The sequence below is a fragment of the Mirounga angustirostris genome, unplaced genomic scaffold (assembly GCF_029215605.1).
Source record: "Mirounga angustirostris isolate CCGP_5_RB_7025 unplaced genomic scaffold, mMirAng1.0.hap1 SCAF_1, whole genome shotgun sequence".
NCBI classification, from domain to species: domain Eukaryota; kingdom Metazoa; phylum Chordata; class Mammalia; order Carnivora; family Phocidae; genus Mirounga; species Mirounga angustirostris.
Genome location: NW_026991709.1, coordinates 214,654,610 through 214,680,672, shown reverse-complemented (window position 1 = coordinate 214,680,672; position 26,063 = coordinate 214,654,610). Strand labels below are relative to the sequence as shown.

The 26,063-nt window shown below is 62.5% G+C and overlaps 2 protein-coding genes across 4 annotated transcripts; both read left to right on the top strand.

Annotated features, from left to right (window-relative positions):
• On the top strand, positions 1–21,303 carry SCAMP4 (secretory carrier membrane protein 4). Of its 3 annotated transcripts, none has more exons than XM_054505069.2 (7): positions 1–87; positions 6,082–6,129; positions 8,919–9,047; positions 9,283–9,439; positions 10,624–10,725; positions 17,558–17,675; positions 19,782–21,303. In XM_054505069.2, exons 2-7 carry the CDS (start codon positions 6,123–6,125, stop codon positions 19,959–19,961), a joined length of 693 nt encoding a protein of 230 aa, XP_054361044.1. In that variant the 5' UTR covers positions 1–87; positions 6,082–6,122; the 3' UTR covers positions 19,962–21,303. The 3 variants fall into 3 exon arrangements, with proteins under 3 accessions (XP_054361044.1, XP_054361045.1, XP_054361043.1); XM_054505070.2 differs by lacking the exon at positions 1–87 and adding an exon at positions 379–469; XM_054505068.2 differs by lacking the exons at positions 1–87; positions 6,082–6,129 and adding an exon at positions 6,340–6,478.
• On the top strand, positions 2,795–4,525 carry ADAT3 (adenosine deaminase tRNA specific 3). The gene has a single exon (XM_064574819.1). The coding sequence runs from the start codon at positions 3,258–3,260 to the stop codon at positions 4,479–4,481; it is 1,224 nt and encodes a 407-aa protein (XP_064430889.1). The 5' UTR covers positions 2,795–3,257; the 3' UTR covers positions 4,482–4,525.
• Positions 21,304–26,063: the final 4,760 nt, after the last annotated feature.

Below are 26,063 nucleotides of genomic sequence, written 5' to 3'. Positions count from 1 at the left end.
CGTCGTGCCCCGCGGCGCGCGCGGAGGCGGGGCAGGCGGTCGGTTGCTAAGACTCGCGAGGCGCTGCGCTCGCTTGCGGTTCGTCAGGTAAGCGCGGGGCCCCGGGGGCTCGGCGCTCGCGACCCGGGCTCCCACGGACGGCGAGCCGGGGTGGCGACGGGCGGGGGGTCGTATCTCGGCTGGCGGGGGACGCCGGCCGCGCCGGGCGCGAGGAGGCCGCCGGGGGCATCGGCGCGTGCGCGCGGGCCGCTGCCCGCGCCCGTAGGCCTTGTGCGCGTGCGCGCGCCCCTGCGGCCGGGGCTGGAGGCCCCGTGCGTCCAGCTGCTCCGCTCGGCCCCTCCCCCCGCGCGCGCGCTTGGGGGCATCGCGGCCAGCCCCCTGCCTCCGGGCCGCGCGTTTACCGGCGTCCCGCCCCGCAGGCGTCTTCCACGTCGGTGGACGTGAGCCCCTCCCGGCGCTTACCGGCGGTGTGAGTGCTCGGGGTCTTCTCTTGCCGTGGCTCCGGGCAGAAGGGTTCCCTCCCGCACCCCGCATGCCCGACGTTCTGGAACTTTCGTGCACGGAAGGGCGCGTGGCAGGACGCCCCGCCGTAGGCCAAGTCCGTATAAGCAGGGGGGGCTCGTCAGGGGCTCAGAGGGCAGCGCCCTGGAACCAGCCCCCGGCGCGCTGCGGGCGGCCCGGGACTCCGGCGCTGGCGGTGCTGCTCAGGGCCGCCTGCCTTCCAGGGCGCGCTGCGAGTCGCTGCCTCCGAGGAGCCCTCCGGGACGCCGGCCGCCCCGCAAGGGCGTCGCCGGGCCGGGGGCCTCGTGTGGGGCCCCGTGGGGCCTGCGTCCCTTCCTGGCCCAGACTGCCCTGCGTGACGGTGTTGGGTCCCCACTTCTCGGAGGGGGCCGCTGAGGGTGGGGTCCCACCCAGGTTCTGGCCTGCCTGCCGAGTCCCCTGGTGAGACGGGCCTGAGTGAGTTTACGGGGTGTTGCCTTGCGGGGCGACTGCACTGCCTGAATCGGTGCCATTTCCGGCTTGCTCCCAGCGCCCGGAGTACCCCGATCGCGGAGGGGGCCGCGGGGGGCCCTAAGCTGCCCAGGGGACTTGTGTTAGGGTCCTGTGTCTCTGGCCCCCCAGACCCTGTGGGCTCCCGGCCCAGGACTCCGGGGCCAGAGACAGGCGCTGCGACAGCGCAGGTGAACGGGCTGTTCTGAGCAGGCTGTGTCTGCCCCGGGGGTGCCAGGGACGGGACCGGGCTGGCAAGAACAGCCGAGGGTGTGTGCGGGCAGTGCGGAGGCGGCCAGGTGCCGGAGGCTGGGGCTCGATCCGGAGCAGCGGACAAGAGAGGAGCCCAGGTGCCCCGCGGCCCCCGGCCCACTCCACATCCCTGGCGTGTTGAAACAGAACACTGGTCTGTGGACGCTGTTTGCCCCCGGGCTGGCTCTCCCCTCCGGACGCTGGGCCTGGGAGCTCAGGCGGGACCCCGTCTGCGGAAGCTGTCTTCCGTATCTGTGCAGTGGGCTCAGGAGGCAGTCTGAGAGCGGTTGAATGACTGCCTGGTCAGGTCCTGAGTCGCCTTCCCTGCCTTGTGGCTCCAGGCACGTCCTTCCCGCTCACAGAGCCGCATCTTGTCTTGCAGAAAGGGGCCAGTTCCCCAAGCTCCCTCCTGGGTCATTGGGAGGACACGTGGCGGCTACGGTACCAGCAGCTGTCATCGGAGGCATTGGGCCTTCTTTGGAGGCTGCTGACCTGGCAACTGCCCCGTGTCCTTACCCCTCCCCACGTCCTTACTTCTCCCTGCTTTTTTTAGCAGCTTCACTGAGGGGCAGTTCACCCATTTAAAACGGACAGATCTGTGGTTTTTAGGACATTTGTGGGGTTGTGGAACTGTCATCACAGTCTTATTCCATAACATTCCACCCGCCCCCCAAAAGAGCCCCATCCCCATTAGTAGTCACATCCAGTCCCCCTTCCCCCGGCCCCCACGAGCCCCCTTTCCATCCGTGGATGAGCCTGTTCCGGACGTGTCACCCACGTGGACTCACACCCCGTGTGGCTTCTGTGTCTGGTTCCCTCCCTGAGCATCGTGGGCTCGGGGTCCGTCCCCGGGGCAGTGTGCGTGGGCGCCTTGCTCCTGTTCATGGCCGAGTAACATGCCTGCGTGTGGGGGACCGTGTGTGTATCTGTTCATCCATCGAAGGACACTCGGGCCGTGAGCGCACCTTCTGGCTGCTGGTGGACGCTCTGCCGTGAGCAGGCGTGTGCAGGCTTCTTTGTGGACGTGTGTTCTCTGTGCTCCTGGGCGTGTGGCTGGGCGTGGAGTGGAGCAGCTGCTGGCTGGACAGTGACTGCTGGGGTTTTTACCCACCCCACCTAGGAGCCGGCACCCCGGCCAGCAGTGTCCCAGTGGCAGGCTCCTTTACTTGTCACCTGTTTTGTTTTCATTGGACAGAGTTGTACTTTTGGAGGAGCAAGTGAGACGTGTATTTTGCCATGGAGACTGGGAGCTTCTGCGGCCCATGCGGGCTGTGGGGTCCTGGGCATGGTGTGTGCTGGGAGCAGATTCAGAGTCGGCACCGTGGACCCTCCGGTGGGCCCTGCCTGGCACCGGGGGCCCTCTACGCCTTCCAGTCCTCGTGGCTGCCACCAGCACCCCTGGTTCTGCGTGCTTAACCAGACTGTAGCGTGAGCTCAGGACATAGCACGGTGGGCGAGGATGTCCCGTGTCCTCCAGCGGGCCTGGCTGATGAATGCCCGCGGTTCTGTGCAGCAGAGGAGCGTGCTGGGAGGCGCATCGTGAAAGGTAGAAGCCCACAGTTGTCAGACAATTGCAGCCTTTCCCTGTCCACGGGGAGGGGCGGGGAGGGGGGCGGTCCACTGCAGGACGCCAGCAGGCCGTGTGGTGTGGGCACACGGTGGCAACAAGGATTCTCCAGAGTCACGTCGAGATGACCAGTAATTGAGGTCTGACGTTATCCAAGCCGGTCCTGACCGACAGGGACACAATGCGAGGTACGGACATAACGTGAAACATTCTAGAAGCCACCGTCCCAAAAAGTGCACAAAGAAACAGGTGAAATTAGTGTTGTCACCTGAGCACGCGGCCAACATGAAGACAGTTGACGAGACCGTTCGTGCTTTTTCTCACTGAGTCTCCGAGACCCGGTGTGCCTGTTCACGGTGACACGTGTCACGGGGGACAAAGTTGTCAGTGATGGTTTAAGTTCTGCAAACCAAGAGTTGGCAGGATCTGAGCGCGAGCATGGCCGGTGATGCGTTCTCTGCGGGCCGAGCTCTCGGACGAGCCTTCAGATGCCGCACGCTCCTGGGACCTGGGACGGACTCCTCCGGCTCACCCGGGCCTTCTGCACCTGACGGATGATGCTCTGCTCCGATCTCTGTCTCCCACAGTCGGAGCCGTGCTGCGGAAGGACCCCGCCCCGGGCCTCATGGAGCAGCGTGGGGATGAGAAGACCCGGAGCCCTGAGCGAGAGCCCGAGCCGTGGCAAGCCCTCCCGGTCCTGTCCGAGCAGCAGTCCGAAGACGTGGAGCTGGTGCTGGCCTACGCCGCACCCATCCTCGACAAGCGCCAGACGTCACGCCTCCTCCGGGAGGTGTCGGCCGTCCACCCCCTGCGCGCCCAGCCTCACCTCAAGAGGGTGCGGCCCAGCCGCGATGCCCGCCGACCGCACGCACTGGAGCTGCTGCTGTGCCTGGCGGGGCCGGCCGCAGGTGCCAGATCGCTCGCTGAGCTCCTCCCGCAGCCGGCCGTGGACCCCCGGGGCCTGGGGCAGCCCTTCCTGGTGCCGGTGCCAGCCCGGCCGCCCCTGACCAGGGGCCAGTTCGAGGAGGCGCGCGCCCACTGGCCCACGTCCTTCCACGAGGATAGGCAGGTGACTCGCGCCTTGGCTGGGCGGCTGTTCTCCACGCAGGAGCAGACGGCGATGCAGGGCCACATGGAGCGGGCTGTGTGGGCCGCGCGGCAGGCGGCGGCGCGGGGCCTGAGGGCAGTGGGGGCTGTGGTGGTGGACCCGTCCTCCGGCCGCGTGCTGGCCACCGGCCACGACTGCAGCAACACGGCCAGCCCCCTGCTGCACGCCACCATGGTGTGCATTGACCTGGTGGCCCAGGGCCAGGGCCGGGGCGCCTATCACCTCGGCCCCTACCCTGCCTGCTCCTTCGCCCCAGCCCTCGCCCCCCTGGGCGTCCGCGTGGGCTCTGTGCGCAAGCTGGACGAGGACGGGGACGTGTGTGCGGACAGCCTGCCCTACGTGTGCACTGGCTACGACCTCTACATCACCCGCGAGCCCTGTGCCATGTGTGCCATGGCCTTGGTGCACTCCCGCGTGCAGCGTGTCTTCTATGGGGCGCCCTCACCCGACGGCGCCCTGGGTACCCGCTTCCGCATCCACGCCCGGCCTGATCTCAACCACCGCTTCCAGGTGTTCCGTGGGGTCCTGGAGGCCCAGTGCCGCCGGCTGGACCCTGGCTCGTAGGCGGCCGTGCCCGCTGCCTCTGGAGCTTGCCCTGCCGCCAGCGGCTCAGCCTCCCCTCAGGCATCCCCGGCAGGCCTCCGCCTCTCTCACTGTCGCCCAGGCGGCCGTGACCCTGCGGGTCAGTGTTAAGGACGACGCGTGTCTCCACCCCGAGGCCGGACCCCACGCTGTTCCCGCTGGTGTGTGGGGACGCGTTTCTGCCCCGACTGAGCTTTTCCCTGGGCTTGAGCTTCGTGGGGTCCAGCCTGGGCGGGGGGCTGGGCACTCGGACTTCTCCAGCCAGCCACCTTTTGCCCCAAGCCCGAGGGTCTGCCGGGACAGAATCCCCTCCGTCCCGGGTGTCAGGAGACGGCTCTGTTTGTGAAAATAAACAGCCCCAAACCAGGTTGGCGTCTGTTGACAGTGGCAGGGGACCATGGTGGCCGAGGGCACCTGGGTTGGGTGACCACTTCTGCCAAGGTTTGGGGTTTGTGCACGGGAAGGGGAGCTTCTGAGCCAAGTGGGGGAAGAGTGCCCCCCTTCCGGGCGCCTCCCTGCCTGTGTCCTGGGTCTGGAAGGGTGTGGCTGGCCAGTGGGTATTTACACGGGGGCACACCTGTCAGCCTGGAATCAGCTCCCCGAAAGGCTTCTTCGGTTGTCATCCCATTTCCCGTTCTTCATGGAGGGCGGGGCGGGGGGATCAGCCGCAGAGCCGTCAGCGCTAGAACCAATGTGGGTTTGTCTGGCAAAGGTGCATTTTTGGATCATGGGGCCACTGTGGGGCCCAGTTCATCCCTGCTCTGAGCCTCCCCTTGAGCCCTAGGCACAGGGCGGGGGAGGGGGTCTGCCCACAGGCCAGTGCCGTGGACGGGCAGTGGGGTGGCTGTGAGCCCACCAGGCGTGTGGGCACAGAGGACTGGGCCGGGCCAGAGAGGGTCTCCTGGGGAGGGGGCGTGGACCCTGGGAGCTAGTGTCGCTGGAACCTTGTTACATAGACTGGGTGAGGAAGTCGTCCATGGGTTCCCATCCCAGTGAGGCGGTCATGGCCACATGAGCCCGGCTTATGTCCTGGAGATGGCAGTGCCCAGCACAGGGCCCCGAGGGAGCTGGCAAAGTCCCCGCAGCCTGCTCTCCGGGGCTCCTCCGTGACGCCAGCTCACCTGGTTCCATGTAGGAAGGGCACCGGGTGCCAGGTGCGTCCCCAGCTGCCCCACTTGGGTTGTGGCGAGGTTGTCAGCTCTGTCAGCCTCGCAGGGACAGAAGTGCAGACCAGAGAGGCTGTGTGACTTGTGTAATGTTCCACAGCAGTGAGCGCGAACCCCGTTCTCAGTGGCCCTGAGGAGGTGCGTGCAGCTGTTCATGGATAAAGAGGAAGTTTGGGGGGGTTGGGGACGAGGAGGCGGGACGAGGAGGCGGGGTGGGCCCACGGGGTCCCAGAAACGTTTTGGTTCCGGCCAGGTGTGTTTGGGGCAGCAGCCCGACCCCTCTCCTTCCAGCACAGACGCGGCCCGGGGGGCTCTGAAGGTGAGGTCTCTAGCTGCGGTTGCTGCTGGGCGCGCAGCTGGGGTCGGGGTCCCCGACGGCCTCGGGGACCTCCTGACTATGGCTGTTTCCCCTCCAGGTGGCCGTAGGCTTCTGCCCCGCCCAGTTGTCACAGCGGAAATGTCTGGTGAGTGTCCCCCAGAGGCCCTGCAGCGGGGGATCCTCTGGGAAGTGTCCCCTAGTGGCCAGACCCACCCTAATGCCCCCCCCGGGGGGGCACACACCATTCTCCTCCTTGCATGGAGGGTGCTGGGGTCACTTCCTCGCTCTGAGCCGGATGAGAGAGAGATTCCCGTTTCCATGGCACTTGTCAGCCTGGCCGGGCTTTCTGCCTTGGGGCCCACTTGGTCGTGGTCGTCAACGTAACGTGTGAGGTGCGGGCGTCTGGGGTCATACCTACACGCGTCAGATGACACTCTCACTCTCTCACGGTGTGCCCACCTCGTCCTGCTCGGAAGGAGGGATGGAGCGTGCAGGTAAAGTGAGGGCGGCCCTGGGGCCCCAAGGCCACGGTGAGGCGCCAGGAGCGCACACCGTCCGCGCACGGTCGCCCCACGCCTCTCCACCCCTGCCGTCCCAGCATCTGCCCCTGTACTCAGGTGGAGGGTGGGGTGGGGCTCTGGGTGCCCAAGTTCTAAGTGTGCACAGGATGTTGCCCCGGGGCTTCTTACCTGCTGAGAAGCAGGGTTTCAGAGGGTGTGTGACTTGGGGGTGGGGTTCCCACCTCCGTGTCACAGTGTGCTGGCAGCCTGACCGCTGGAAGCATCGCCCCGTTCTTGCTGTGAGCTGCAGGAGGGGTGGGGGTCAGACGTTGGGAGGAGGGGGGGCAGGGGGCCGCGGGCCAGGTGGGGTCCTCTTGGGGCCTCGACAGGAGCCTTGAAGGGTAGTGACCGGAGACCGTGGCATGGAGCCTGTGAGTCCTTGCCGGGGAGGCCCTCCTCCCACATCTGATCGCAGGGGCTTGGAGCCGGCAAGCTCAGAGTGGGATCGACTCCCCTCTCTGCTCGGGCTTGGGACACGCTGTGGCTTCCTGTGTCACGTGGTAAATGCCCGTGGCCTCTCCGTGGCCAGTAAGGTGTGGTCTGACTCCACCTGTCCACCCCTCGGCCCTGATCTCCCCACTGCCTCTCGATCAGCTGGCACTCAGACTGAGGCCAGAACGCACTGGCCTGTTTCTTTTGTTTTTTGGAGTGTTTGTTTATTTATTTTTATTTTTTATTTTTTTTAAAGATTTTATTTATTTATCTGACAGAACAAGTACGCAGAGAGGCAGGCAGAGGGAGAGGGAGATGCAGGCTCCCCGCTGAGCAGGGGTAGCCCAACATGGGACTCGATCCCAGGACCCTGGGATCATGACCCGAGCCGAAGGCAGACGCTTAACCATCTGAGCCACCCAGGCGCCCCCTGACGACTCTTTTTAAGCAAGCTTCACACGCGGCATGGAGCCCAGTGCAGGGCTTGAACTCACGACCGTGAGATCAAGAGCTGAGCTGAGATCAAGGGTCAGATGCTTAACCGACTGAGCCCCCCCGGGCGCCCCTGCCCTCCTCTTAGAGCACAGCTAAGCAACCCCCCAGCACACACATCCCTGGTGCCCCCTTCCAACACGGACGCAGCATTTTCCAGCATGCCACACTTGCTCGTTCATTGTGATTATTGTTGGTCTCCCCCTGGCCAGGAGGGCAGCCCCCCCCGTCTTTTGTTCACAGTCTGGTCCTCCGAGGTGCTCAGGAGATGTGTCCTGCCATAGGGGTGATGTTGAAAGGCTGAGGGGTATCACTGACCATACTGTGCTGCAGGCTAAGTCCTGTCCCCAAAAGACGTGTTTGATCCTCACCCCTGTACCCGTGAAGTAGAGTTTTATTGCGAAGCAGAATCGTTGCGTGTATGTTAGTAAAGAGGAGCTCACGCTGAAGGAGGGTAGCCATAATCCAACGACGGGTGTTCTCATAAAGACGCACAGGGGAGGTGGCCGCGTGACCACCGAGGCAGGCATGGGGTGATGGGGCTGCATGCCGAGGGACGCCTGGAGCCCCCACGAGCTGGGAGAGCCAGGAGGGACTGTCCCCTGGAGCCTCCAAGGGAGCGTGGCCCTGCCCCACCTCGACCTCAGACTTCTGCGCTCCGGGACCGGGGAGAATAAAGTCCTGTGGTTGGAACCTCCTGGCTGGTGGTCATTTGTCAGAGCTGCCCCAGGAAGCTCATGCATTCAGAGTGCCAGAATCTTCTCTGGAGTCAGGTGTTAACGGTATTTGGCTCTGCCACCGAGTCTGCATGTCTTTTCTGGCTGCTCTCAGGAATGACCACGGCAGAGTGATTTAAACCACTTTTTTCTGGGGCGCCTGGGTGGCTCAGTCGGTGAAGTGTCTGCCTTCCACTCAGGTCATGATCCCGGGGTCCTGGGATCGAGCCCCGCGTCTGCTCAGTGGGAAGCCTGCTTCTCTCTGTTCTTCTCCCCCTCCCCCATCTCCCTCTCCCTGCTCATGCTCTCTCTCTTTCAAATAAATAAATAAAATCTTAAAAAAAAAAAAAAATAAACCACATTTACCATTTCAAGTTGTGAAGTCAGAAGTCCTAAAACCCCGGCGCGGGCAGGGCTGGTCCCCCCAGGGCCCCCGGGAGACCCGGCTCCGGCCTCTTCCTGGCCCGCGGCCCCCCCTCCATCCTCACCGCCAGCAGCGCGGGGTCTGCCCATCTCTGGGACTCCCACCCTCTGCCTCCCCCTCGTGAGGGCCTCGTGAGGACGCCGGGCCCCCTGGGAGCCCAGGGTCACCCCCTCCTCGGGAGCCGTGACAAGGTCCCCTCTGCTGCTTGAGGGGACATGTGGCAGGTTGAGGACAGGGACGGGGACGTGTTTGGGGCTGTCACTGAGGCTCCCCGCCTGGTTTCGTTCCCTGGTGTTTTCTGTCCTTGCAGAAAAGGAGAACAACTTCCCGCCGCTGCCCAAGTTTATCCCCCTGAAGCCCTGTTTCTACCAGAACATCTCCGACGAGATCCCCATCGAGCACCAGCTTCTGGTGAAGAGAATCTACCGGCTGTGGCTGTGTGAGCCCTGGGGCGGGGGCGGGACCTCCCTGTGCACCACTCAGACCCCGGCCCGGGACAGCCCGCACCACAAAGTTTGCCCGAATTTTGGGCTGAACCTCGCCTTTCTAATACAGTGATGTCCCGAGTCCTCCTCTGGCTCCGTGACTCCCATGCTGACCAGAGCCTGGCGGGGGGGAGGGGTCCTGGCCTGCCGCCCTCCGTCCCCGCTCACCCTCCTCGCCCCCCTCTCCAGTCTACTGTGCCACCCTGGGGGTCAACCTTATCGCCTGCCTGGCCTGGTGGATCGGTGGTGGCTCGGGGGCCAACGTTGGCCTGGCCTTGGTCTGGCTGCTGCTCTTCTCCCCCTGTGGCTACGTGTGCTGGTTCCGGCCTGTGTACAAGGCCTTCCGGTAAGTTGGGGCGTGGGGCGGGCTGCATCTCTGAGGGGGCCTCGGGGAGTGTCTGGTGTTCAGCACCGGCAGGAGCCAGACGCCTGACCGCACGCTCGGGGCCTGCGCCCTCGCTGGCCTGGCGTCTTGCGCACGTGCCCAGAACCGTTCTGTTGGGTTTGGGGACAGCTCATATCCAGGGGCTGCAGACTACGGCCAACGAGGGCCTGTTCTGTCTTTTAGTAACTAACTCATCTGTCTGCTCACCTACTCGTAGCAGCGTTTCTGGTGTCTTCAAGGGGTTGTGGAACCATCACTTCTGTGTAGTTCCAGAACATTCCATCACCCCCAAGGCAACCCCGTCCCCGTCAGCTGTCACCCCCCAGCCCCGGCCCCCACGGGCCCCCTTCCTGTCCGTGGATGAGCCTGTTCTGGACATGTCACCCACATGGGCTCACACCCCGTGTGGCCTTCTGTGTCTGGCTCCCTCCCTGAGCGTCGTGGGCTCGATGTCCGTCCCCGGGGCCGTGCACGTGGGTGCCTCGCTCCTGCTCACGGCCACGGGATGCTCCTGTCTGTGGACACTCGCCCCCAGCGGGCCCCCTGTTACTCGGGAGCTGCAGTGTTTGCCTCTAGATGGTTCCCGAATCCCGGGCTCTCAGAGTCCATCAGACAGTGTCCCTGAGGCCCTCCTTGGAGACAAGACCTAGAAACCCACGTGTGTGCTGGAACTAGACAGGCCGTTCCTCCAGGTTCTGGGTTGGCTCCGGCTGCCTCGTTCAGGAACGCGAGGGGCCTGCTGACGGCCTGTGAGCGCTCTGCCTCCTCCCACTGCCCTCAGGGTCCTGCAGGCCCCGTCCTGCTTCAGTGGCCTGCGCCGCAGCCCCTTGGCGGCTGCCCCCCGTCCTCCGGGGAGCATGCAGAGCCCCTTAAATCTGCGACACGCCTTCCCCCGGGTTAACCTCCAGCACCCACATGAGCGTCGTCGCTCACACTGAGATCTCTCAGACCCCTTTGCAGCCAGGAAGCTGTTGGCGCAGTGTTTCCCAGAGAAGCCGTGTGGTGGCCCCGTAGAGTCCGAGCCCAGGCTGAGCAGCGTGGGATGGCGCGTTCGGGTTGGCGCCTCTGGGGAGGGCGGCAGCCCCGTCCCCGCTGGCCCTGCCGCACGTGGGCTGCCGTGACAGCTGTTCTCTCTCTCTCTCTAGAGCCGACAGCTCCTTCAACTTCATGGCGTTCTTCTTCGTCTTTGCAGCCCAGTTTGTCTTGACAGTCATCCAGGCGATCGGCTTCACGGGATGGGGTGCATGGTGAGCCAGGCCCCTGGGAGCCCGGGCTGCAGTGCAGGGGTGTGACGCGCGTTCACTGTGGGACAGCAGAGCCCGAGTCTCCCAGGGCGTAAGAGAAGGCGCGTGTGCCCTCGTGCGTGAGCTCTCGGGGCGGCACCCACGGGGCTGGGTCTGGAGTCTGCTGCCCACGCGCACCCGGGGCCTGCCCCTGAGGTTCCTGCCCAGGACGCACTCAGGAAGGCTGGGAAGTGGGCCTGGGGGGTGTCTGGGAGGAGCAGCTCAGCGGACAGCACAAGGGCCTCCCCGGGATGGTCTCCTGGGACACTGCCACCGAGGGAGAGCAGGTTTTCTGTTTGCTTTTAAGGTTTTATACCTAGTCCTGTGGTTGCTGTCACAGATTACAATAAGCTTAGTGATTTAAATAGTTACTTCACACTTTTGGGGTCAGGAGTCTGAAGTGGGCCTCATGGAACCAAACCCCAGCGCGGGCAGGGCTGGTCCCCCCCGGGAGACCCGGCTCCGGCCTCTTCCTGGCCCACGGCCCCCCCCCATCCTCACCCCCAGCAGTGTGGGGTATGCCCATCTCTGGGACTCCCATCCTCTGCCTCCCTCTCCTGAGGACTTCGTGAGGACGCCGGGCCCCCCAGAAACCCAGGGTCACCCCCTCCTCGGGGCCGTGACAGGGTCCCCTCTGGGGACACGTCCCAGGTCCCAGGACGAGAATGTGGGTGCCTGTCGGGCTGCTGGCTGTCAGTGGGTGGTGTCTTTGGTGTCGAGTATCCTGTGGGCGACATGTGAGGCTGCGCGTGCGTGTGCTCGGCCTTGTCTGTGCTCTGGAGTCCTGTCTCTGCTCAGGTGTGCCCTGTGCAGCCTCTCGTTTGCCATCCCTTAGGGTGTTCGTGACATCCTGAGCGTGCCCCTCGGCTCCTTCCTGTTGTCTGTTCTTTTCTGTGTTTTCCGTCCCCTTTTCAAAGTTTACGAGTCACCTTCTGCTGTCCCCGGGATTGTTTTCAGCACAGCCTTCCCCTGTTGCTTCCTTCCTGCCCGGTGAGCAGATGAGGTCTGTGTGGACCCTCGGTTTCGGGTTTCTTCTTGGCTGTTGCCCTCCCAAATCTGGGTCTGGAGGGCCAGTGAAGGGCTGTTTTGGGGCCCCAGGCGCGGGGATGTGCCGGGAGGACCCCCAGGCTCAGCAGACGGTCGACCCCACGGCCGTGGTTTATACAGAGAGAAGAGGAAGCCAAATGAGCTCAGGGCAGAGGCGTGGGGGGCGGGGGCGGGGACACCAGGCAAAACCTTCCAGAGTCCTCTCCCGGGGTGTCCCATAGGACGCGCTTAGCTCCCCCCAAACGAGACAGGACCGTGTGTGTGAGGTGTGGTCTCCAGGGGACCGGCAGAGACCCAGCGCCCGGTTCTCTGCGGGGGTCGGTCTCGCGGGCCCCTCTGCCCGGCTTGGGTCGGGACCCCAGACTCCGGGAGGGGAGCAGGCGCTCAGCCCGAACCTCGTGTCTGCACAGACGGTTCAGGGACCCGAGCCCCCCGGCAGCGAGGGTGGTGGGAGCCTGGAGTCGGTTCCAGACACCGCTGAGAGCCAGCCATGTGAGCCGCCCTCTGGGGAGGGAAGTCTCAGGCCTGCCATGCGAGCTCTTTTCTGCTCAGTGCCACCCCACCCTGGTTTCCACACTGGACAGGGGTGGTGTGCACCTTCTTCGGGGGTCGGCTTGCAGAAAGGGGACTTCAGGAGTTTTCCTTCTTGCTGGAATGCTGGCCAAACAGGGCAGGGGACAGGTGACCAACCAGCTGGTGAGCTTGGGCAAAGAGCTGCTCTGAAAGGTTTTTCTCTCCTGAAAAATCAGGAGGAGGAGAACACAGCACCTGCGGTCGGGGCCGTAGCCCCGTCTGCTCTCGTAAAAAGCTTGTCATCGCTCTCGTTCTTTCGCTAGGTACTGGCCCGCACAGGTGGGGCGGGGCCACTGGACGAGGGTCCGGGGAGGCCCCACTGGTCCCGAGCCCCTTGGCCTCCCCAAGGCTCGGTGCAGGGAGTGGGGACCCCGAGGAGCCGGCCTGCCAACCACATTCCCTTTGGAAGCCCAGCCCAGGGTCTTCCCGCCCTGCTGGCCCTTGGTGGGCGGCAGGCTCGTGGCCCACCGCCAGGGGGCGGGTGGGCTGCAGCTGCGGCCCGGCCGGTCTCTGCGCCCAGCAGCCACCGGTACTGTTTCCCTGGGGCGTCAGGCTCATCCTCAGAGGGCATGCTCCCGGGGCGCCCGAGTGCGTGAGACCACACTACTCTTCACGCCTGAGAAACCACCCTGGATTCCTTCACGCTCCCCTCTCGCTTAAATTGTGGCTTTTTTTTTTTTTTTAAGATTTTATTTATTTATTTGAGAGAGAGAGAATCAGAGACAGAGAGCATGAGAGGGAGGAGGGTCAGAGGGAGAAGCAGACTCCCCGCCGAGCAGGGAGCCCGATGCGGGACTCGATCCCGGGACTCCAGGATCATGACCCGAGCCGAAGGCAGTCGCTTAACCAACTGAGCCACCCAGGCGCCCTAAATTGTGGCTTTTTAAGTGGGCTTTTTAGGGGCGCCTGGCCAGCTCAGTCGGTGGAGCGTGCGGCTCTTAACTCTCAAGGTTGTGAGTTCCAGCCCCACGTGGGGCGTGGAGCCTGCTTGAAAGTTTAAAAAATTAGAAAGAGAAAGTCTTTAAATTATGATCTATTTATTTATTTCTAAGCGATGTGTCTTGTGGGTGGGTTTACGATGACGCTCATGACGTGCAGCCTGTGGACGATCCCCTCGGGGGGCGGCGGCTGCATTCTCTTGGCCATCTCCTGGCAGAGGTCAAGAAAGGCTCTCCCCAGAGGAGCAGAGGAAGCTGGAAGAAGAGGTGCTGGTACAGGAGAGTCGTATGCTCTGACACCCCGTTTCCTGTGGGGTCTCTGGTTCACGCTCCAGGCATGTGTGTCCCCCATAGATTCGTTTACTTGGAGCGTGCCCATTTCGGTTGCAGTGCTCCTTGGGGCAGAGGGGACCCCTGAGCTGCTTCCACCCCTCGTCCTGACTCTCCGGCCCCCAACCCTCACACTGCTCCTGGAGCCTCCAGGGCAGGACCTTGGAGGGAGGGGCAGAGAGCAGGAGGCTCTGGGGCCTGGGCTGAGCCCTGGGGTGAGGCCGGGGTGAGGGTGCCGACCTCCCCCCACAGCGGGGAGACGGTAGGAGGGACACCCGGTGCTGTGTACCTGGAGACGGGGAGTGACTGAGCCAGCCAGGCGCCCCGTAGTAGGGTTTTCATGTCGGGCCACTTTGGGGTTTTCAGGAAGGTGCAGAGACAGGACCGAGTGCGGTGGTCACACCCGTCGGCATCTGATGACTTTGCCGCCCCCGGAGGTCAGTGCGGCCGTGGCGCTGCTGTCCTGGTGGCTGGCTGTCCTTTGAGCCCCCGCGTTTCCATGAACGTCCCGTCCAGGATTCCACGTGGCGTTGAACTACATTTTGCGTTGGCAGAATGTCCCGATGGGGTGTGCACGCTTCTGCGGGTCCGTTTCTCTCTCAGGCTCTCCCCAGTCTTTGCGCCCCTCCTTTCTTTCTAGGTGATTTATTGGAGAGGGAGCCTTCAACGTCCTGCATTTCCCTGCCGTGTGGTTTTTAGAATAATGGCTTTAGCGAGCTACACGGCACAGACCAGAAATTCGCTCTTAACGGTGAACAGCTCCGTGGTTTTAGTGCATCCACAAGGTTTTGCAACCATCGTTTCTATTTAGTTCAAGAATGTTCTGTCAACCCCAAAGTACCTTGCGCCCATCAGCCGTCACTCACCATTCCTCCCCCTCCCAGCCCATGGCCCCCACGAGCCCCCTTCCCGTCCGCGGATGAGCCTGCTCTGGACGTGTCACCCACGTGGACTCACATCCCGCGTCGCTTTCCGTGTCCAGGTTCCTCCCTGAGCGTCCCCGCCCCCATCAACGGTCACTCCCCACCTTCTCCCCCGCCCCCTGCCCCCCGAGCCCCCTTCCCGTCCGCGGATGAGCCTGCTCTGGACGTGTCACCCACGTGGACTGACACCCCACGTGGCCTTCCATGTCCGGATTCCTCCCTGAGCGTCCCCACCCCCATCAACGGTCACTCCCCACCTTCTCCCCCGCCCCCCGCCCCCCGAGCCCCCTTCCTGTCTGCGGATGAGCCCGTTCTGTGCGTGTCACCCACGTGGACTCACACCCCGTGTGGCCTTCCGTGTCTGGCTCCCTCCCTGAGCGTCCCCGCCCCCATCAACGGCCACTCCCCACCTTCTTCCCCGCCCCCCGCCCCCCGAGCCCCCTTCCTGTCTGCGGATGAGCCCGTTCTGTGCGTGTCACCCACGTGGACTCACACCCCGTGTGGCCTTCTGTGTCCGGTTCCCTCCTTGAGCGTCGTGGGCCCGGGGTCCGTCCCCAGGGCCGCGTGTATGGGCGCCTCACTCCTGTCCGCGGCCGAGGGACGCTCCGGTGCGTGGGGGACGCGCTGTGCTTCCATCCATGCCGATGGGCTGGGGGGGTCTGGGGGACGCGCCGTGCGCTCCCGTCCGTGCCCATGGGCCCGGGGGGGTCTGGGGGACGCGCCGTGCGCTCCCGTCTGTGCCCATGGGCCCGGGGGGTCTGCGCGAGGCGCTCCTGTTAGCACCTTGGCTGTGACACGTGTCTCCGCACGTCATGTGTGCGCTAGCCGCGGGGCTGTTTGGGGACGCGGCCGCTGGCCTGACCAGTTGCCAGACTCCCCGGATCTCGCATCTCCACTCCGTCTTTTCACACGCCCTGTTGTCCTCTCCCTGGTTCCAGCCCCACGAGCTCCGGCCTGAGCAGCTCTGGGGGAGCTCCTGGCGCCCCTCATCCCCTCCCTGAGCCCCGCCCTCCATCTCCTCGCCTCCCTGCATCCTCCCTGCTCCCCGCCGCGGACGCCTTGGCCTCTTCCTGGTGCAGATGGTGTGCAGCAGCCTCCGTCGCTCACCCCGGTGTAGCTGGCGGGGGCCAGAGCCCGAGCGCTGTCGCCCAGGGTCGTACCTGAGATGTTTCTCGCCCTGGTCCTGCGGGGAGGTGGGTGCTGTGGAGCAGGCTCCGTGTCCCGCATCCTGCCCGTGCGTGCCTTTACTTCCCCAGAGGCCACAGAGCTCAGGCTGGGGCCTCCGCCCGCCTGGCCCCTCCCCAGTGCCCCAGACCTGTTGGGAGGACACTAGTCCCCAAAGTGACACCCCCCCACACACACAGCCAGGGCTTCTGCCCTCCTGGGCGCCTCTGACCACCCAGCACCTGCCTGGGCCCTCCGGCTGCCTGGCTGTACCTCACACCGACTCCCTGACTCAGTTGAGGCCCCCCAGTGGCTTTCCCAGCCCCCCCAGGCTGAGTGGGATCGGGCGGCGGTCCGTCCCCAGCGCCCAGCACAGTATGAGGCTGCGGCCCAGGGGCTCCTCGGCCGTCCCCACGTAGGCACTTGGGTGGGGAGGACACGCAGCTTCCCTTCCGTTCGGAGCGTGGCATGGTCTCTGGAAGATGCTTACAGGAAACCCATGCGTGCTGAGTGCACCCCAGTACTTGCCCTGCTACCCAAGGCGGGAACAGACGCTCGCATGCAAGCGCAGGCAGCCTCCAGAGACACAGGGCTTGGCCTCGTGTGAACTGGGCGGCCGTAGGTGCGTTACGGCTCCGGCGTGGGGCGTGGCAGGGCTCCCATGGGGGCGGCTGGACACACCCTTCTGCTTCTCGGGGTTGACGCTCCTGCGGGGCTCTGGGTGGCAGTGTGTATGTGGCCGTGGGGGCTGGAACAGCCCGGGTGAATGGGGGCCTGGCTGGCTGATCCGTGGATGTGGCCGCGTGGCGGGCTCCTGGAACAGAGGGACGCCCGCAGGACAGCCGGGACGCCTGAATAAAGCACGTGGGTTAGTTAATAATAGCGAACTAGTGCTAACTTCCTAGTTACTGTACATTCTTCTAAGTCCCTGGAGGTCGAGCTGTGTATTTTTATTACCTGTTCAGAAAAATAAAATCCCAAAATACACTTATTTCCCATCTCTCACCCCAAGAGGCAAGTGTGGGTGTTCGTCCACACGTGTACAGGACAGAGCAGGTCCCGTGGGGTCTTGCTGTGCTGACTCCTCTTTAACTCTTTTCCCCTCTCGCTTCCTCAACACCTGCTCGGCATGCCGTTGAGTGGCTTTGGTACCCCGGACATCTGTGTTCTTTGCAGCTGGTGAACACTGAGGATGCTCCTGGGTTTTCACGAAGACAAGGAATTCTGGGGCATGAATTCTTAGGAGGAGGAGAGCTGGGTGCAGGAAATGAGCACGTAGGGCTTTTTTTTTTTTTTTTTAAGATTTTATTTATTTATTTGACAGAGAGAGTGAGAGCAGGAACACAAGCAGGGGAAGTGGGAGAGGGAGAAGCAGGCCTCCGGCGGAGCAGGGAGCCCGATGCGGGGCTCGATCCCAGCACCCCAGGATCATGACCTGAGCCGAAGGCAGACGTCTAACCATCTGAGCCACCCAGGTGCCCCGAGCACGTAGGGCTTTTTGTAGATAACTGCCGCTGTCCCCGCAGAGGGACATGCTCCCACCAGGGCAGGGTTCCTCTCCTCAGCCCCTTGCACACACCACACTCGCCTGCATGGCAGGGGAACGCAGAGACCCCGTTCTTACATGTTTTCCTCGTTGCTGGGTTTGAGCATCGTTTCGTGTGTTCACTGGCCCCTGCAAGTCCTCGTACCAATTGCCCATTTCCCTGCTAAGCGTTTATTTTTTTGTTGTTGATTTGTTGGTGCTCTTTACATATAGAGGATGCTGGGCCCTTGTTTGGTCGACGTGCTGGCACCCATGCTCTCTCTTGCCCCTTGCAGTGGTTGGCTGGCGGCAATCGGGTTTTTCCAGACCAGGGTTGGAGCTGCTGTGGTCATGCTGCTTCCAGCCATCATGTTCTCCATGTCAGCTGCCATGATGGCCATCGCGATCATAAAGGTAAGGCCCCTGGGTCCTGGGACTGCCAGCATCTTCCCATGCATCCTGTCACCTGAGTCCCCGAGTTCTGGGGGCTCATCTCATCCCTGTTTTAGGAGCGAGAGACTTAATGTCCCGGAACGAGCTGACCTCTACTCAGGCAGGCTTGGGGAAGCAGCATGGTGTGGGCGGCTGATGACCACACCCGCCTTTGGGCACCACCCGCCACAGGCCCCAGCACGTGTGTGGCCTCGGGTGTGCTCCACGCTGCCCGATTTGGCCCCACTAGACACTTGCCGCCCCGTACAGTTAAATTCACATTAAGTAAAATTCAGTAAAACTGAAAACCCAGGGGCATCCGCTACACCCACGTCATCTCAAGTATTTGCTGGCTGCGTGGGGCTGGTGGGCCATCTCCACCATCATGGAAAGTTCTCGTGGGCAGTACAGCCCCGGGTGCTTGGAGATTGCAGCAGAACGCTCGTTCTGCAGAAGCTGGTGGGCAGCTGTGGGCTCTCCCGGGGGTGGACACCAGGCCTGCAGCCCTCAGGTGTTGGTCAGAGCCTGTGGATGTGCGTGGAGTCCCCACGGGAAAGCAGAGGGACGGGGCGTCACTCCAGCACTGGGCCCCAGCACGGGCTGTGTGGTGGGCTGTGATTGGATCTCTTTAGCCCTTTGCCACAAGATTCTAGCTTTGAAAGCCCGTTTTCCGGCTTAGTAGGCTTTCTCCCCCTGCACCCGGCTGTGTGGGAAGACAGGAGCATTGTTCCACGCCCCCCATATGTGCACCCCAAAGGCTTTCAGCTGTGTGGACAGTCGGGGGTGGGGGCGGGGGGACTGCAGAAAGCACAAAGGAGACACACTGTGAATGAATCTAAACACGGTTCCGGGATCAAGCCCACACAGGAGCCGACTGTTTCCAATCGGGGACTTCTGTTCAGCAAACATTCTAAATTAGAAAGCAAATACTAACTGAAAATGCTTATAGGGCTAGAGAGGAAAGATTTGTGGACTCAAATAGAGTGTGTTTTTCCTAAACAGTGGGAGGACCCCTGTGTCCATCCCTGGGACCAGGCCCAGGCGTGGGGATGTGCCGTTAGGACCCCCAGGGCTCAGCAGATGGTTGACCCCATGGCCGTGGTTTATACAGAGAGGATAGGAAGCCAAATGAGCTCAGGGCAGAGGCGTGGGGGGCGGGGGCAGGGACACCAGGCGCGAGCTTCCAGAGTCCTCTCCCGGGGTGTCCCACAGGACGCGCTTAGCTCCCCCCAAATGAGATGGGACCGCGTGTGTGAGGTGTGGTCTCCAGGGGGCTGGCAGAGACCCAGTGCCTGGTTCTGCGGGGGTCGGTCTTGCGGGCCCCTCTGCCCGGCTTGGGTCGGGACCCCAGACTCTGGGAGGGGAGCAGGCGCTCAGCCCGAACCTTGTGTCTGCACAGACGGTTCAGGGACCCGAGCCCCCCAGCAGCGAGGGTGGTGGGAGCCCGGAGTCGGTTCCAGACGCCGCTGAGAGCCAGCCATGCGAGCCGCCCTCTGGGGAGGGAAGTCTCAGGCCCGCCGTGCGAGCTTTCTCTTGCATACCCCCTACTCCCACCGAGAGGGGTCGGAGAGACAGATATTTAATAGTCATGCAGGAGAAGAAAGATCCCTGTGAGAAACGGGGAAAGCATTCAGCTTCACTGGTCATCAAGAGCGTCCAGTTAAAATGCCATTTTTCACTTGCTGAGTTTTCCAGAACTTCTAGCATTTCTAGCACTGCCCCATGTTCCCCGAGGTGCAGTGGGGAGTCAGTCCTTCCTGGGGGCGTCTTCCTAGGAGACTGGGCCACGTATGGGATGCTAGTGTCCGGTGGGTGGCCCGAGAGCCCGGCCCCGGAGCTGGGGCGGAAAGCAGTGCTGGTGGCCACGCACGTCAGCAGCGGGGGGACCGTGGTCGTAGATCAGGGTGGGGCCCTCTGAGTCCGCCATGTCGGCTTTGGTGCATTTTCTAACGTGTCTGCCAAGATGTTTCTGTGACTTCTGTCATTCACCCAAGACGGCCTGCTTTAAACACAAGCAGGTCTCTTGTCGCCACACACAGGCTCAGTTTGGGTTCTCTCTCCTCTGCCTTCCCATCCTCTGCCCTGCAGGTGCACAGGATCTATCGGGGGGCTGGCGGAAGCTTCCAGAAGGCGCAGACCGAGTGGAACACGGGCGCGTGGCGGAACCCACCGTCCCGAGAGGCTCAGTACAACAACTTCTCGGGAAATACCCTGCCCGAGTACCCTACTGTGCCCAGCTACCCGGTAGCCGGCAGCCAGTGGCCATAGAGGGGCTGGTTAGCCCCGCTGCCCGCCCCCCTCCCCTCCCCCGGCCAGGGCGGCGGAGCCTGCGAGCACTCGGGGACCCGCACTTGTGTTCGTCTTGTCTTTGGCAGTGAGGTCCTCGCAAGCGCCACCCAGAAACCGTCCAGCCTGTGCTGCCCAGCAGGACGGCTCCCATGCTGCATAGCATACCCCTCCTCTGGAGGTCTCGGGCCGCCCTCAGGCCTCCCCGGGGAGAAGGGGCAGCAGGCCGGCCACCTGCCTTCCAGAGCTGATGGCACGGAGAGGGACTCTGCCAGGCGTCACCCTCAGCCCTTCTCCTCCCCTCCTTCCTGTCCCCGTGGGCGACGGAGGGGCTTGGCTGGGTCCTCCGTGTTCTTGTCCTTTGTGTCCCTGTCCACCTGCAGCCAGAGGGCTCTTGTGGACGGCCCTGCGGGGTCGGCCAGAGGCCGATGAGCCGCCTGGGCACCATGATCTGAGCCCCTGTGCATCTGTCCGTCTGCCCGCTGGGCTCTGTGTGGGGCCATTGGCCTTCCTGCCCACAATGGCTCTCTCCGTGGGAGCGTCGAGGGGACCCCTGTCGAGATCTGAAGGCTGGGGCGGAACCCCTTTGTGGGGGACGGGGGCCGTGGGGATCTGAAGGCTGGGGCGGGACCCCTTTGGGATCTCCCCTCTGCAGATGCAGGGAAAGCCTCAGGAGCGGGCAGAGTGGGTGGGCCGGCCACTCGGAGCCCGCGGCCACGCAGCCCTCGCTCGAGCTGCAGGAAGCAGGAGACTGGGTTTCTTGAGAGTGGCCTTCTAGAAGTTAAGATGTGACAAACCTGTGCCTTAGTGAGCAATCTAAACGACACGTCACCTCCCTCCGGCTCTCGTAGCTCCTTCTGAGACGAAGGACTGGAATGTTCCGCGGGGATCTCGGCAGCACGCCTGTGAGCTGACCGGCCAGAAGAGCCCTCGTCATTTCCTTGCCCATGCTGGCCAGGCGCCCCAGGCGCCCCGAATGCTGCCTCTCGGCTCCCGGCTGGCTGTCTCGGGGTAGGACAGGGACCCTCTGCGTCATACACTGCTGCACGGGACACCGGTCTCTCCAGAAGCCCCGACCAGGCAGCCCTGTTCTTTGCTCACACCCACGCTTGCTTGCTTTGGCTGCTCATGCTGGGCGCCGTGTGGTGTCCAAAGGTGGCCGTGGTTCCTGAGGACGCGCCCGGGCCTGGGTCCTCTCAGGTCTCAAGCTGTGGGTCTCCCGGGTGTCCCTGAACACCCCCTAGCCAGCCTCTGCGACCGAGAGGCGTGCGCTGCACTGACCGTGGGGCCGAGTCCCCTGCTGCACACAGGACTGAGCAGGTGTGGCCCCAGGTAGGAGAACCGCACGCACATCCGCCTCTGTTACTTCGTAGTGGGTTTTGTTACGGGAGAGTATCCTGGAAATAAATACCATAGTCCTTCCTGCATCACGGGGCCTCTGCGGGGCTGTTGGGGCATGCGAGTCTGTGGCCCTGGCCCCACGCCGCCCCCACGCTGCCCCTGCCTGTGACCCTGCCCCGCACAGCATCGCCCTCGTGTACTGTGAGCCACCACAGTGCGTTTCCTTCATGCTTTTCCTTTCAGTTAGCTTTTTTTATGCTCCACTGTTTTAACTTGAAAAAGGGAAGTGTACAGAAAATGAGAAACCAGCATCACTTGCCCCAAACGAAAAAATGGTAGACATGCTGCAAGAGAAACAGGAGGGCCTCGCAGAAGCCCAGCTGCAGGGGCCTCCCCAGGGCTCACGGCCTGGACACCCCACGTGGACACGGGAGGGAGGGCGGGACGCTTTGCCACCACAGGAAGGAGACTAGATCCACAGAGAGAAACCAGACCAAACCCCAAGCAAACGGCATGGGTTGCATTGTGTCCCCCCCCCCCCCAGCCCCCCACAGATTCACATGTTGACATCCCAGCGCCCAGCAGGTCAGGACGAGAAATTATTTGGAAATGGGGCGGTCGCAAGGGTACTTAGTTAAGGTGAGTAGGGTGGGCCCTAAAGCGATGACAGCTGTCCTTATAAAAAGGCAACATGTGGACCCAGACAGGCTGGCAGAAACCCTATGAAGATGGGCCGATGCTTCTACAGGCCAAGGCACGCCGAGATGACCGGTGACCTCCCCCTGTGAGCTGGGGAGCCTGGGACAGGTTCTCCCTCAGCAGGAACCAGCCCTGCAACACTGTGCGCTCCTGAACTGTGAGGGTTAGGGTTAAGGCGGCCCCAGGAAGCACCCCCAGATGCTAGAGCAGTGAACCAGGAGGTGGGGTGGGGTGGGGTGGGGTGTGCTGTGGGGATGCACCTGTCAATGTGTGGGATGCAGATTGCAGGGGTGGACGGGGAGCGGGTGTCCCTGGGCTGGGCGGGGGGACCGGACTGGCGACAGGGCAGGAAGGGGGGAAACAGGGCCCGGGTGCGGGGATGTGTGTGCCCCGAGCTCCCAGGTGACCTGTAAAGACGCAGGATGGGGCTGGAGTTGAGAGACCAAGGCCCAAGTTGAGAAAGGGACCCTTTGGGCGGCCACATCAAAGAACCGCGGGCTCAGGGTTGAAGCTGCAGGGGTCTCTCCTCCCACCTTCTGGGGGGGCGGAGCGGGATCCACAGCAGGATGCTGGCGGCATCACCTATGACCACGGACTGGGGGGCTCAGCGCTCCTGCGTCCTGGGGGCCAGATGTCTGAGCTGTCGGTGTTCACGGGGCGGCGTCCCCTCTGCAGACTCCAGGGAAGGGCCCTTCCTGCCTCTCCCAGCTGAATACTAATAGTCTTATTAGAATTTAAGACAAAATTTAACATTTATTAATGTCATCTAAAAATCTGTACATTATGCTTCAACATTAAAAAATAACTTTTTTTTTTTTTTAGAAAAATGGGTGAGTGGCATTCTTCATTTTTGCAGAGAGGGTGGCTGGGTTCTCTCTGTTGTGACCTGTTTGGGCCCAATGTAAAGATTGGGGGCAAAAGGTTTATCAGGGAGACAAGCGCGCAGGGGTCAGTAGGGAGGCGTCAATGAGCTGGTCACAGCCGCGAGCAGTCGAGGCTCAGTCCCTCTGGGACCCTTCAGGAGGCACAGACCTGTCTCAGGCTGTCCCTCCGTGTTTGGGGCTTGGAGGGCCTGGGCTCTGCCCTCAGGTGGAGCGCAGTGGGTGCTGGTCTGTGTGCGTGTATGGATGTGTGCATACCTCTGTGTGTTTTGTGACAAGTTGAATTGCGTACCCTTCTGTTCATATGTTGAAGTCCTAGCCCCCAGGACCCCAGGAGGTGACCTTCTTTGGAAACAGGGTCATCGAAGGAGTAATTTTTCAGGGTAAGGTGAGACCATAAGGCGTAGAGTGGTTCCAACCCAATATGACAATAAAAAGGGGACACGTGGACCCAGACAGGGAGAAGCCCCGTGAAGCTGGGGGAGCCTGGGACAGGTTCTCCCTCAGCAGGAACCAACCCCGCGACCCCTTGTCCTCGGACAGGTATGGGGGCCTGGAATCTCCACATATCTTTTCGGGGACCACAGTTCAACCTGTAACAATGGCCGATCTGGGTCCACATCTATGGGAGTTTCCTGGGACTGCCACATCCAAGTACCACAAACTGGGTGGCCTGAAACAATTCATCCTCCTAAATTCTGGAGCCCAGAAGCCTGAAATCAAGGTGTTGCGGGGCCACGCTCTCTCTGGAGGCTCCAGGGGAGGGTCCTTCCAGCTTCTCCCAGCTCCTGGGGCTTTAGAAGTCCCTCGGCCTGTGGCTGACCCCCTCCAGTGTCCACTCTCTCTTCGTTGTTTTCCTCCTTATTTAAAAAAAAAGATTTGGGGCACCTGGGTGGCTCAGTCGTTAAGCGTCTGCCTTCAGCTCAGGTCATGATCCCGGGGTCCTGGGATCGAGCCCCGCGTCAGGCTCCCTGCTCAGCCAGGAGCCTGCTTCTCCCTCTCCCACTCCCCCTGCTTGTGTTCCTTCTCTCGCTGTGTCTCTCTCTCTGTCAAAATAAAATCTTTTTTAAAAAAATCCATTTTAGAGAGTGAGTACGCGTGGGGGAGGGGCAGAGGGTGGGGCTGAGGGTGAGAATCTCCAGCCGACACCGTGCTGAGCGCAGAGCCTGACGAGGGGCTTGATCCGAGGACCCGAGATCATGACCTGAGCCCCATCTGAGTCAGGTGCTTCACCGACTGAGACACTCAGTCGCCCCGTGTATCTTCTTCTTATAACACCACCAGCCGTTAAGTTAGAGCCCACCTTAATCCAGCGTGACCTCGTCTGAATTCAACTCATCACCTCCACAGAGACCCTATTTTCAAATAAGGTCCCCCTTTTTTTTTTTTTTTAAGATTTTTTATTTATTTATCTGAGAGAGAGAATGGGAGATAAGAGAGCATGAGGGGGAGGATCAGAGGGAGAAGCAGACTCCCCGCCGAGCAGGGAGCCCGATGCGGGACTCGATCCTGGGACTCCAGGATCATGACCTGAGCCGAAGGCAGCTGCTTAACCAACTGAGCCACCCAGGCGCCCCCAAATAAGGTCCCGTTTTGAGGTTCCAGGTGGATGTGCGTTTGGAGGAGGCACTATTCCACTCTGTACCTCGCCCAGGCCTTGGACCCCTAGGAGTGGGGTCAGGGAGCTCCTCATCTGGGATCTTCGGTGACGTGTGACACATTGCCGTCCCCTGCTCAGGTTTGCGGGGCTTTCCCGGTCTTAGCACGGAGGGTCCCAGGAGGCCTGGGCGCGCCGGGCGCTTGTGCACCTGCAATGCGTCTGAGCACCGCGGGAGGCAGACGCCTGCGAAGCCACACGACGGCAGAGGACCACCACCGTCTGGGACCCCTCCCGCTCAGCAGCCCCGGAGACGGAGCTGGATGGGCTTGCTCTGGGCCAATCAGAGGCGGCTGGGGGGTCACATGGTACAGCCCTGGCGGCTGGGGTCCGTTCTCCGCGGACGGGAGAGCCCCGGGTGGGGAGTTCCGCCCGGGAGCCCTGCGCTCTCTCCCGCAGACGGCTGGGCTTCTGCTCACGCGCTGCCCCTCGCTGCCGCTTGCGTGTCTCCTGGCCTCGGTTTCCCCTCCTGAGCTCACACCATCCCGCGAGAACGTTGACTTGCCCCAGCTCGGGATGCGCGTTCTCTTCCACCACAGCGGCTGGCGTGGGATGGGGGTGCTGGGCCACCCTCAGAACCGGTGGGGGGCTGCAGCATTGCAGGTGCGAAGCCAGGGGACCGTGGGCAAGTCACCCCTCCTTTGTAAACCTGTTAACACTTCTCGAAAATGGGCATGTGCCCGTCTGCCTCCCTGCCCCCACGGTGGGGGCCGGGGGGAGAGGCCTGGCTGCAGGCAGCACGAATCCAACCCAATTCCACAAAAGTGAACCGGGGCACCTGCTTGTGTCAGTGCGCTGGCCTGTTCCGGCCCCCCCGGGGTCTCTCCAGGGAGATGGGCCTGCCTCCAGGGGTAAGGGAACACAAGGGGTCGCTGCCTGCCCACCTCCTCCCTGAAATCCACAGCTGTTTGGGATTTATGGGGAGGCTGGGATTTTGTTTGGCTTTCCCAGGTGGGGGGATGGGCAACGGGGCAACCAGCTCAACCTCTTTACAAGGTTCTTTTTTTTTTTTTAAAGATTTTATTTATTTATTTGACAGAGACATAGCGAGAGAGGGAACACAAGCAGGGGGAGTGGGAGAGGGAGAAGCAGGACTCCCGCGGAGCAGGGAGCCCGATGCGGGGCTCCATTCCATGACCCTGGGATCACGACCTGAGCGGAAGGCAGACGCTTAACGACTGAGCCACCCAGGCACCCCTCTTTACAAGGTTCTTACCGCACTGAGAACCCCAACGGGGCCCTTTCCCACACCAGCTTCCCCAAATGGTGTCCCCATGATCAAAGCTAGAAGGGGTCAGGCACCTGCGGGCCACATTCAAAGTGGGTTAAAAAAGGGGAAACACAAAAGGCTGTTTGCTTTTTCAAAGACTCCAAGTGATTTGAGAGAGAGAGATGTTCCGCTGACAATTCTTTATTCATGAGTTCATGAATTCCCATGATATACCTGAGGGGGCTATGGAGAGTCCCACCTTACAGACGAGGATGCGGAGGGCCAGAGAGGGCCAG

Coding starts and splice junctions, on each gene's coding strand:
- ADAT3 (XM_064574819.1), top strand. CDS start 3,258: ATGCGTTCTCTGCGGGCCGAGCTCTCGGACGAGCCTTCAGATGCCGCA.
- SCAMP4 (XM_054505068.2), top strand. CDS start 6,412: ATGACACTCTCACTCTCTCACGGTGTGCCCACCTCGTCCTGCTCGGAA. Junction 6,479..8,918: donor AGGAGGGATGGAGCGTGCAG/GTAAAGTGAGGG, acceptor CTGTCCTTGCAG/AAAAGGAGAACAACTTCCCG. Junction 10,726..17,557: donor TTCACGGGATGGGGTGCATG/GTGAGCCAGGCC, acceptor TGCCCCTTGCAG/TGGTTGGCTGGCGGCAATCG.